Below are 12,132 nucleotides of genomic sequence, written 5' to 3'. Positions count from 1 at the left end.
CTGTACAATATTTTGATTCATGAAATGCGCCACGGTCAGACACTGTGACTCCTGTGGAACTGCTGGACCCCAGAAGTGTGCTTCCGCCTGCTAATTTGGAAAGCAGAGAGCCGGCTAATTGTCATGAACTCCTCCTGCCCTCCATTCTGCCCTGCTTCTCCACCCCAAACCCCTCCTAGTCACAGACCTTAATGGATTAACTGCGGGCTGGTGTTGTCCCTCTTACTCTCTCCTCCTTATTCTGGTTCTCTTACACGAGCTCATGCGGCTTTCTGCCACGTCCTGAAGGATGAAAACCTGTTTGTTTCTGGCTGAATCTCCTGGTTCTGATATACTGGTGTCACAGTACAGTATATACACAGTCAACTCCAGTAGCAGCCAACATGTAGTATCCTGATAATAAGTGTGAAAGAGTGAGCAAAGAATAGCGTATGCGGTATAGCAGGTTTGAATATGCAGCGTGCAGACAGTGATAATTGTGGGTGCTCTCGGCTTGAGTCTTGTTAACTGTCAGATGCGGTGTTTCTACACCTGTCTTATGTTTCACTCTGCATAATAAGACTTCTATTTAAAGGAGGAGAAGTGAAGATGCCAGCAGAGGTGTTACCTCAAAGTGCTGGAAGAAAATACCTTGATTATTAACAAGAGGAGCAAAACTTGTGCTTTTTGGCAAAACTGATCCTCACTATTGCCAGTCAGGTTCAGAGCAAATTAAGGCAACCGAGGACTGAAGACAGAATACACAACAAACGCAACAAGACTGTAGGTGACGATGAAAACGACAGCGGGAACATCTTGTCAGGCCCAGTTGATTTCAATTCAAAATATCACAGCAGTCTATGCCGTAAAACAGCCTAATACATTTAATAGCCCAGAACACACTCCTCGGTATGTTGCGGCTTACTAAGGCTCTTTTTGATTTGCCCTTGAAGGAAAGATTTAGTTGCTCTATTGAAGTTCTGGCAGTAGTAGCATCTTGCTGTGCTACTCAGACTGATGATCGCCTCTTTCCTGGCAGGTGTCCACCCTCTGCCGGTAACAATCAACAAATGAGAATCACAGCCTTCAACTTGCCCGTCCTCCCTGCCCTGCAACAAACTCAGCATCGCCAGACACCAGACAGCTATTAACACAATGTGGCTGCATCCGGACAACAATGGGCAGTTTGGATTCAGTTGACTTCTGTTGTTTGCTCTCAGTGTTAAGACCAGGGGCTTTATTTTCATAAATCAATGGTGCACACGGCGTGGATAGTAATTTTCGTTCATTTCATGGTCAGAGGTGCACACTGCACCTGCGTTGCTGTTGTAAGCTCAATCAAATCACTGCTATTCTTTGTCTTGAAAAGCAGGGCGATCTGTGCCACGGTGCTCTGACAATTTAGTAATATAAGGGAGCATTTGGGAGTCTGCTCCGAGGACGAAGCTGATGTCCTTAAGCAAGAGGAGCAGAATCACCACAGCGGCACCTTATTTAAACCCCTGGGAGCAAATAATGTTAAATTATCTTGGGAGGACAGTCAAGTTCACAGCCAGTCACTTAGAAATACTAAATGATTGTAGATGAGAAGAGAAGTCTGTGTAAACTGAGAGGAAATCCCTGTGTACCAAAGTGCCAACATAGAGCACCAACCATCGGCTGCAATGAGAAAATTCTCCAACTTGTTGTAACAACCAAAAACATCAAGCCTATCTCTACCGTTTCAACTGCAGCTCAGATCCTGACCCTGAAAATATGTCCTTTGGATTTCTATGAAATCTCTCGCTGCACTGTTTTCATAGTTGTAGTTAAAGATGCTAGCTATTAAATCCTAAAAGAAGGCAAATACAAAATCTAGCAGTCTGCTCCTTATTTCAAAGCCATTCAGTCACATTTTGGAGACATCCCGCTGACAAGCTAGCTAAAAAGGGTGAAAACATATTGAGATCATGACAGATAACGTTACTGAGTAATTACTGAGTTCCAGCTCAGTGCTTTGGGTTCAGTGTTCCTGGTGTTGACTGAATAAAATACTGACACATTGCTTTAGAAAATCTTTCTTGGAAAAAATAAATCCAAGTCGGCCCTGCCAGTCTACAAACGTTTGGATTCACGGAGGGAAAGCAGATCCCCTGAACGGCACATGTTCCTTAAAAATACACTATATTAAATACATGTATTTTGGTCAAATTTAACTAATCTAGTCGAAGCTTTCCTTCAACATCCTCTTCCCTCCGTGTCAGTGGGCATGATACACAGCCAGCTTAACCCCTGCCGGTGTCACTCTCCCTGGTAGAAACTCCTCAGATCAGAAATGAATTCTTCATGCTGATCCCGGAACAAGGCTGTGCCGCATTTGTCACAGCCACTTTCTTCCACTTTAACTCAAAGCTGTTTGGTATGGCTGGAGCTTTGCAGACTGCAGAGATGTGACAGGGGGCTGTTTGGAAGCTCAGGCTGAATGCTCTGTCTTTATCTGTGCAAAAGGGAGTGAACGGCTTCTTCAATTGCTATGTAAAGTCTGCAGGAACGCACTCCTCTTTTGTAGATTTAATTCAAAATAATACTTATTATACTAAAAATAACTGCCTTTTCTGTGTTTTCATTGACTAGCGGCTGAAGGAAACAACTGAAAGCGGTCAAGAAATTTAAGGCGTGCACCAGAACACGTTCTCTTATTTCTGCTAAGCAAACACATTGATGATTTTTTTTTTGTTTTAATAGAAGAGATAATGGTAGGGCTTTGAGGCTGTAGCCTAACACAAATGAGAGGTTTGTGGAGGTGCCCAGAGAGGCTTAGCTATGCATTGGCTGTTGAGTCTGGCATGTGTTCTGGCACGGAGAGTGTATTCTCAACAGGACTCTGGTGGATTAGTGTCCATTTGGACAACAGAGTGGTCCTCAGCTTGGGTTGACATTCAACTTCAGCAGGCCAGCAGCTCACATACTGATCATCAAGTTTAGCCTTGCTGTTAATTGTCACTGATGTATGGTAAATGTCATTTAATTGTTATATTTGGGCGTTCTTGAGTCTCAAAGATGGGCATGAGAACAAGCAAAACCTGTTTTATTTTCTGTTGCTCTCCCGTCTTCGAATCTAAACCGGACGCCTGTGTGTGTGAGTGCGCGTGTGTGTGTGTGTGTGTGAGAGATGAAGCGGTGGCCGTTCTGCAGTGCGGTGGGTCAGTGGATCATGGGGTATAGTGGTGGGCTTTGGGGCTGCGGCGACGGCAAGCCTTTTTGCGTTTGATCCTAGTCGGGGTACATCCATGCTCACAGGGCGACTGCTGTGGTCCATCTGGTGGAGGCTTTAATCACAACCCCCCCCCCCAACCCCCGCAACTTACACACACACACACACACACACACACACACACACACACACACACACACACACACACAAGCATTACAGTAATAAAAAAGCTCCCCACTTGAGATTCTTTAGACCGTTGCTCACTTTCAAACCCTTAAATTTCCATTATTTATTTGTGTCCTTTCTGCAGCCACGCATCTCCCTGCAGACATGAGCTGCTTTCTTCTTTTATAGAATCTCCTGCTCAGACCTCAGACGGGAAAATGTGAGTTGCTGAAACACCACCTGCCATCTGTAATCACGTTTAAAACCTCATCAAAAACCCCACACCATCCGATCTCTAGAAATGGCTGCTCTGCTGGCTTTTGATGAGGACTAACCTTTTAGAAATGAGACGCATCTAGAGTCTTTCACAGGGCTGGCCTACAGTACTGTGGACCAAAACATGCCCAAGCTGCACAAATCCAGCTCTCCAAATGTCACTTCATGCTTAACCGCCCTTTCTTATGCTTGAAGAAAAGCGAGTGGGCAATGCACAACAAAGAAAAAACTCCACCGGGTTTCAGTTCAAATGCCTACATGCTTAGAGACATGTTTCAATTATTTTGTGCTGTTGAAACATTTAGCCGAATGCAGAAAAGAGGAAATTCTTCAGAAACAACTCAAGAAATAATTTTCCGCTACGAAAATAACAAGAGAGATCATGCAAAGACATAAATGACATTATTTCTCCTGTAGAAGTTAAGTTCTTTACAGACGTCTGAAAACGTGGAAACGAGCGCACTTTACAGCCACTAATGTACAGCTCACGACAGACTGCACGGAAAGCATTTCGAACTGAAGGTTGCCCTTAGAATACATTTAGCTACTGGCTAGGCACTGTAACTTGAATGGTTGCTCCTCCTTGGCACTAATGCACAGGTCAGCCATACATCATTTATTCATGGTGACAGCAGATACTTTGCCTCATCCCTGGCAATTAGCAAATCAATAAAAAAGCACTGGCTTTGAAACTATCCCTTCTGAGAGGACAAAAAAAAAAAAAAAAAAAAATGGTGTTGTTCATCAACATGCCAGGATCCCAGACGCAGACAATCACTCAAGTATTGGCAGCATTTGTCAGCTCAGCATCAACAGGCGCTGAGCTGTCAACAATAAAGCACATTTCCTCACATCACTGCTCTTAAAATGACTGCCAGATATTGTCTGGTCAGGAGTCCTCACCTATGAAATGGGTGTCTCTTCCATCTAATATCTCAAATTGGGGTCCACAGAGGGCAAAATCTGCAAACGTCATTCTTTAAAAGAGATGATTTAATGTTCTTTTCATAGGAGGATTTTGTTTGCATTATGCATTTGCGTCTATTGTGGAGGAGATGACTGAGCTGAAGCCATCTGAGGGAGATTATCACAGACACAGACAGGTCAGCAAAGGGCTCGCACTGGCTAATACCTCTTTTGTCAGAGTTTAGAAGTCTGACATATCTACAGCACAATTCGATATCACTGTCAGTTTTTTAATTAATGCAGTAAATCTGCATGATCCAATACACACCTCAGGCTGCTCTAAAGGGAGTGCTACGTCGACCCGAAATGACATTGGATTTAGCCGAAAACCTCTGAATTTGACTTCGCTGTCAGACCGAGGCGGAGGCATTTTTCTCTCTTTCCATAGTAATCATTCAAGTTTGTTTGCAAATAACAAAATACGAAGAACTCACCAAATCTGTAAACACAATACCGCTTTCTCTCCAGCCTTGTCTGTTTCATTATTCTCCCTCTATTTATCCTTTTAAGCCGAATGAAATAACTGCAACTGGATGCGAAAACATTGTCCAACAGAGGCAACAAATTTGCCTCTGAAATTAAATGCTTTCCTCCACCAAGCAAAAGAGCAGCCCTGGGATTTTTTATTTATTTATTTTTTGGACTTAAAGAAGAAAAATGAACAGCAGGAAGTGAGATTATTTTGTTTATTCAACCTATTGAACTACACAAATGTAGCCACTGACTTGAGGTAAATCCCCAGAAGAATTTACAGACCCACCACGGACGTACAATCCACTACTATATAAACTGTGATTATTGTGTGTGCACGCATGCCTTTGCATTATGGCTGATGTTTATACGGTTGTGTTTTGTATTTTTCCTTTTTTATTACCTCAAGACCCTTGCCTGTATCTTCTAGCACGTAAATATTCTTACTGTTTTTTCCATCATCATCCATCACTGGAGACTGTGAGTTTAAAGAAACCTGCATTCTGTCTATCTGTTAACAGATTAGAATTGAAAACACCCGCCTGTTTTATTGCTGTGTTTACAGCCATTATCGTTATCAGAAAACTTGAACGGCTTAGATTTAGTTATGTTAATCCGTATATTAAAAGACCTGTCAATCAGCGTGGGAATAATAGCAGGTTCAAATCTTCTGCTTTGGTTTTTGATGGTGGGGGCGACCCTTTTGTTTACATTTGGATTACGGGTTGTGCTCTTCACCCACTTCTATAGTAATTACTCAGTGTTTGTTTGTTGAAGTGACATGATCAGTTGTTACTAGACACATTCAGCAGTGCGCGCAGACTCTACTCAGAAACCCTGGGCCCTGCCACTGCCATTATATTGGTGAAATTACAGGTCATTACTTCCAGGCCAAAGTACCTGAACACAGAAAGGTGACCTTTGCTTGGGCGTAGGCGTCCGTGTCGCTGCGGCAGCCTAGTCTATTGTTAGACTATTGTTTATTGATCACATGCACATCTCCAGCCTTTTTCATGTCTGCTGTATAGAGTCGGTGAGTATGAAAAATAGTTAATGATCAAAAATTTGGTAATTTGTGGCGAAATGCACACTAAAAGGCACCCTGCGGACACGCTAAATTACCGGGTTGGGTGTGCATGAAAAAAAACACAACCTCATACAGAGATGGAGACAGAAACAGTGAGGAGAAAGAGAGAGTTCACTTAGCTTTACAGTGTGTGTGTGTGTGTGCGTGCATGTGTGTGTGTCTGTCCATGAGCCTGCAGACACCTGCTCCATTCTGCAGTGATGGCTCCCAGCGGGACACAGGCTCAGCTGCTGATCTCTAGGCCCTCCCTGCAGCACTGGTGGCCAGCACACACCCACCCCCCACTCCCCCCCCTCCACACACACACACACACTTTCACACACGTACACACAAAAAGCTCCTCTAACAAATCCGAAACCTTCAGGCCTCCCTTGCAGTGTCTCTCAGCCTCTCTGTGTTCCCCTAACTGACACACCACATGTGCTCATATCAAGTGCAAACATGACACGATGTACGCACACACAAACACAAACACACACACACACACACACACACACACACACACACACACACACACACACACACACACACACACACACACACGTGCACTAAGCTGCACAGTCTGTGTTCATATGATGTTGCATGTAAATTCTATGACACGGTGCGGTCATAACCCGCTCCAGTCAGATTTCATGCTATGGGGCGGTATGGCTGACTGGCATGTCTTTTTTAATACTCCCCTATAGCTAAACAGCTTTACTGAACACAACACTGCATCAAACCTCCATAATACGAGCTGCTGTAATCAGAGTTGAAAAGGAAAAAGGATTAAATGATACAAAGGATATATCTTGGCCTTTTCTTGTTTTGTTTTGTTTTGTTTTTTTTAATCTATTTGGCAGATCACTTAAAGCTTCATGTCGGTAAAATATAATGCGACAACTACAGTTGTTTTCACCAGTCCTGCATTAATCAGCCATCACTGTACTTCAAGCGCGATTGTATTCATTGATGCTGGATTTTGTACATATCTCCATCTCTCCGCTTCTCTGACTATGAGCGTCTTTTCCCCTCTGTGGCGTCGTTCGGCAGGGTTGTGGAGCATAAATGAACTAATTTCCTGGATATAGAGAACACTGCAATCAAGGAAAGGGGAAGTGCAGCAAGCAGCAGATGGAAGGAGCTAATCATTGTTATGAAATAGAGATGACCTCTAACTATCTCCTGGCTGCTAATGTACCGTAGCTACACGTTTGCCAGCTTCTGTGCCATGCATCCCCTCTCTCCTTCTCCCTCGTCTGCGTGTTTGTTGTTGTGGTCATGATGAACCACTTCAGGCAGGTCTGGAATGCAAGCCGCCTTTTTTTTCCCCCTTTTTTTTGTTAAATGTTGAAACAGAAAAGATTGGAGTTGTCAAACAAAGCCTAGTGTCACATAGAGAACGGCAGCTGCCTGCAGTGGGTAATCAGTGTAGCTTTCTACAAATTAACAGCATTCAGCTCTGAAGCATGGCGCACTGCAGGTTTTTACATGTGGGCTTTTGAAAATCAGATCTCAGTCACTGAAATAATTTGCAATTCAGCTTTTGCTCACGTGATTTTTATTTTTTATTTTTTTCGTTCCGCTCTGTGGAAGGTGACATGGCTGAGATTACATGGTCACCCCATGCTGTAAACTGATATTACGGATGGTCATGTTGAACAGAGAAGTAGCAGTCTAATTTTCACTAATAGCATGCTGAATCTCTCCCCAAAGAGCCTGAATTCTGATGTGCTCAGAATTTAATTCTTTAAACGCTCTTTTAACGCCCTGTCCACTGCTTTAAAGAGGCATGACAGAGAACATGCACACGCTCAAACACACACACGGAGACACATATCACACAAACTCATGTAGAAATGTTCTAGATAGACTGAACACACAGCACTGGCAGGGGAACTAATGGTAAACTCTGCTGCAGGCGTGTTGTGTGTTGGAAGAGAAAAACATTTCGCCATTCATTCTTTTATCAGAGCACTCATTTAATGCAGCGGTGCATTAAATGGAAATACACTGTGGTGTCTTACTATTGGATGGTAATATTATAAAACAGAGTGATTAATTGAGAAACTAACTGTATGTTTTATAAAACAGCAAATTTTCATTTTCCATATGCAGATCGATGTTTTGCTGCCGGTATAGAATTGTATTTCCCTTTGATATCGCCGTAAGTGAAAAATGCGATGCTGCTTTTGAAGCTTTAAACACCAAAGCCACCAGAATCTTCCAGCACATTTATCTAATGTATGCAAATGATCGTGCTGTTCTCAATGAAGGTACCATTAATCACTATAACGATGGTCTTTTTTAACCAGGGTAATCATGCGCATGCACACATATACGCACACGAGCACATTTTCAAACATATACACACGCGCGTGCGCTCACACCACGTTCACTCGCCCACAAATACAAAGGAATACGCCTCATCACCAGCAACACACTGATGATGAGTGCAAAAATCATGAAAATAAACATTTACCAAACAATTTGACCTGAAGTGTGACTGTGTATGATGAGGACCTCACAGTCACATTCATGACAGTGTTTTAAATTGTTATTCCTTTTGTCCCCATACATTTTCTTTTCTTAAAGGTAATTTCCAACCAGTCATCTGGCTGGTTTAGTAATTACTTCAAATTCTGTTGTTCCATCTAATAGGATGCCGATAAGATGCATTAAAATATGTTAACACGTCAATCATATTTATATAATAAATTCAGCTAATTAGTTCCACTAGTTTCAACAAATAATTTATGGTCCAGCAGCTTTATGCAAACAGAAGATAACACTGTTGTGTTTCTAAATGGGCAGTGGAAAACACAGCAATTTTTGGTGCTGTATAATAACAACAAAACCCTGGACAGGCGTCTTTGAACTCGTGTAAGAATTCGAAGCAAAAACTGAAAAACATTTTTGAAGCCCAGGTCCTAACGGACGTGCTGCACCGCTTATCCTCACCATGCATTTGCATACAGTTGACGGAAACCCCCGGGTACAGTCAGCAGCATGACAGTGGGTTATGAAGGCTTCCGGGAGGCTCTGGGGTGTGGATCTGAGCCAGTTTGAAGGGGAGCCGAACCAATGAAGAGCCCACAGCGGATTAGACACCCACAGCTTCATGTCGCTTTAATGCGGCGAGTCAGGGATTTTCTTACAACGCTTTTGCCTAAACGCTCAGGGTTTTCTCATGCCCCTTTTTCCTCTCTCATTCACTTCCCCTTGAAGTAATCTTTTCTATGTAAATGGCAGAATAATGTTGTCTCCAGTGCAGAATATCCCATCTATCTACAGCATCCCTGCTTGCCTTGCTAATGTGAATTGTCAGATGTTTGCTGGGATTGAATTAGATTGATAGTTCTGATCAGATGTCATTTGAAATCTGTCATCTTACATAACTGTCCAGTGCATCTCCTGAGGCTGCAGAGGAAAAAAGCTTTCCTTTTCAGGGATGTTATGTGAAGTTCAAAATGGTCGAAGTGTGTTTGCACTGCTAACGCCTATTTATTCATTCTCTGTGAAAGTTAATTCATCATCGAGGCGCGAATGCAAACGTTAAATGCAAATACTGCAGATGCGAACAGAATTCACAAAATACAGTAAACGGTAAAATATATCACACACACTCGCACACACATGCACGCACACAAACAACTCAAATTCCCTTGATAACAGCCTGACTGGCAGAGGCTAAAGACAGAGTAGGCGTACGTAATTGAACAAACATAACAATGTAAATATTTACTAATACTCTCCATTGGGGATACAGGCAGAATCCCACAATTGATTTGCTCTCTTTCTGCCCTTTTGCTCTTTTCCTCACACCTACATACACACACATTCACACATACTAACTACCACTCTCTTCTTTCTGTTTCTTTTCTCGCCATTATGCTCGCCTGTGTTCATTAAAGAGATGGAGATACATTGGTCTGTCTATCCTCTTACCAGGGGTGACCTGTAGCCCATCTGGGCTGGCGATGACGGGAGATCCCTGGGAAATAGCGGCGAGCGCGTCTCGGGGACGGAGCCCACGCCACTGGCTGCTAGTCCCGAGAGCTGCCCGTACCTCGCCATCATCTTGAGATGCTGCTCACAGAACACACACACTCATACACAGACACAGGAGGAAAGGGGAGGAGAGAGAGAGAGGAAAAAAGAGAGAGGGAAGGGGTGTGAGAGAAGGGAAGGAGAACAGAAAACAGCAGGTAGGAAGGACGGCGAGAATGGTAAAGGACAGAAGAGGGAGTGGGGGTGAGGAGGCGTGGGGGGCAGGGGGGGTACACATGAAGAAAGAGGAGGTAGAGGGGGATTACAGAACACTTTGCTCTCACACAAATGCATGTGTGAACACACACACACACACACACACACACACACACACACAGGCATACACACTCGCACTTACAGACATACTGTACGTGCACATGAGGGCACACATACAATTTTAGCCCCAGGTGGGCAATTTCACAAGCAAGCCTATGTTGGATGGGTTTGATAGCTACCTTGGTTTTGTTACAACAGGGGGATATAAAGTCTAGGCACTAGCTCACCATTTATTATTACAAGCCAGGTTGAGTGTGAGAAGCGTAGCAGTGCCTTTTTCTCCATACTGACTATCAAACCCGTGAAATATAATAGCTGCTGTTATCAATCATCCCCTCTGTCGTCTGGCTATGAGCATACAGAAGTGTACAGACACGCACATGCACGGACATACAATAACACACACATGACAGAATGGTTGGCAGCAGACATACACAGGTGAGGTGTGGAGAAAGAAGCAAATCCAAATCTCTTTACCTCATTGCTCAACAAAGCGGCGTTGAGTGTTCGGCTTATTTCGAACATGTTCAGATTCGGTGCTTTTTTTTTTTCGTTCTGTCCTTTTATTTTCAGATTGTCTTCAGTTCTTTGCTCCCTTTTTTCTTGTCTACGGTTGGGAGTCAGTCCCGGAAACACAAAAAAGAAAGAAAGAAAAAATGAAATCAATTGAAAAAAGAGGGGGATAAAAAAAATCCTCTTTAATTTTCTGATTTTGGAGTTGTGATTTTTCAGCGCTCTGTTTTTTCTTGTTGATGCACCTCTGCTGGCTGTGGCTGTAGTGGTGGCGTTTGTGCCCAGGGTCTCCGCACACGTCTAAGGAGTCAATATGCTGTTTTTTTTTTAAATCTCCCCAGAGTCAGCACATTAAAACAGGCAGTCAGGCAGTCGGTGGGTCGGTGGGTCGGGCTGGCGGGCTGGCTGGCTCCCTTATCTGTCCCCCGCACACTGGCTCACACAATACGCTCCGATCCTCACACTGCTCGCTAGCAGATTAGCCTGTCCCACAACATAGCACTTAGTTTAAACTCCCCTCCCTTTTCCTCTCTCTCTCTCCTTTCTCTCTCTCTCTGTATCACTCCCTCTGGCTCTCTCCTTTGCTCTCCCTCCCTCTCTCGCTCTATCTCTCTCACTCCATCTCTCTCTGCATCACTCTCCCTCTCTCTCCCTCTCTCTCCCCCCATTGCTCACGCATTGATGCAGCTACAGTTCGCTGTGCTACCACAAGGTGGGAAGACTGTTCTAGCAACAGCGACACCATCACCGCCACATCCCTTCCTCTCTGTGCCACTCCTATTTTTTACATTTTCCTCTCTTCTCCTCTTTTCGTGTGTCTATAACACACAGCTATAGATGGTGACGGAGCATTTGCACTCACAGTGCCTCTCACTCCCCGTCCAGATCAAACATACAACCAGGGATAAATGGATCGGTTACTGGTGTGAAGGCTAATTTTGTTTGGTCCTCTTATCTAATTGCGTCTCTTACAAGGGCAGGTTGTGGATTCAAGTGTGGAAAAGGACAATCAAAGACTTTTGGGAAGGAAATAATTCAGCACTTTTGTTTTTGTAACACTTGAAGTAATGGAATGTAATAAAAGCTGTACACTATCAAGAGACCTCTGGAAATGAATGGTACCTCTTGGTAATAGGCAGCAGAGTGGAAAAGTGAGGGTTGGGCTCATGTGAGCATC

General features: G+C 43.7%; 1 protein-coding gene across 5 annotated transcripts in view; it reads right to left on the bottom strand.

Moving 5' to 3' along the window:
- Nucleotides 1-11,628, bottom strand: part of elavl4 (ELAV like neuron-specific RNA binding protein 4) — a 72,588-nt gene extending 60,960 nt beyond the window's left edge. Inside the window, exons 1-2 of one of the 5 annotated variants that reach the window (XM_070960225.1) lie at nucleotides 10,920-11,245; nucleotides 10,065-10,205 (exon numbers count right to left, since the gene is read on the bottom strand). In XM_070960225.1, coding sequence (XP_070816326.1) covers nucleotides 10,065-10,205; nucleotides 10,920-10,967 — 189 coding nt within the window. In that variant the 5' untranslated portion in view covers nucleotides 10,968-11,245. Of the gene's footprint in view, nucleotides 1-10,064; nucleotides 10,206-10,919 lie in introns of all 5 variants that reach the window. The other 4 variants (XM_070960216.1, XM_070960217.1, XM_070960220.1 and 1 more) reach the window with 4 other exon arrangements.
- Nucleotides 11,629-12,132: the final 504 nt, after the last annotated feature.

The sequence above is a fragment of the Chaetodon trifascialis genome, chromosome 4, assembly GCF_039877785.1.
Source record: "Chaetodon trifascialis isolate fChaTrf1 chromosome 4, fChaTrf1.hap1, whole genome shotgun sequence".
NCBI classification, from domain to species: domain Eukaryota; kingdom Metazoa; phylum Chordata; class Actinopteri; order Chaetodontiformes; family Chaetodontidae; genus Chaetodon; species Chaetodon trifascialis.
The sequence above is the reverse complement of the archived record's forward strand: the minus strand, read 5'-3'. Positions and strand labels throughout refer to the sequence as shown.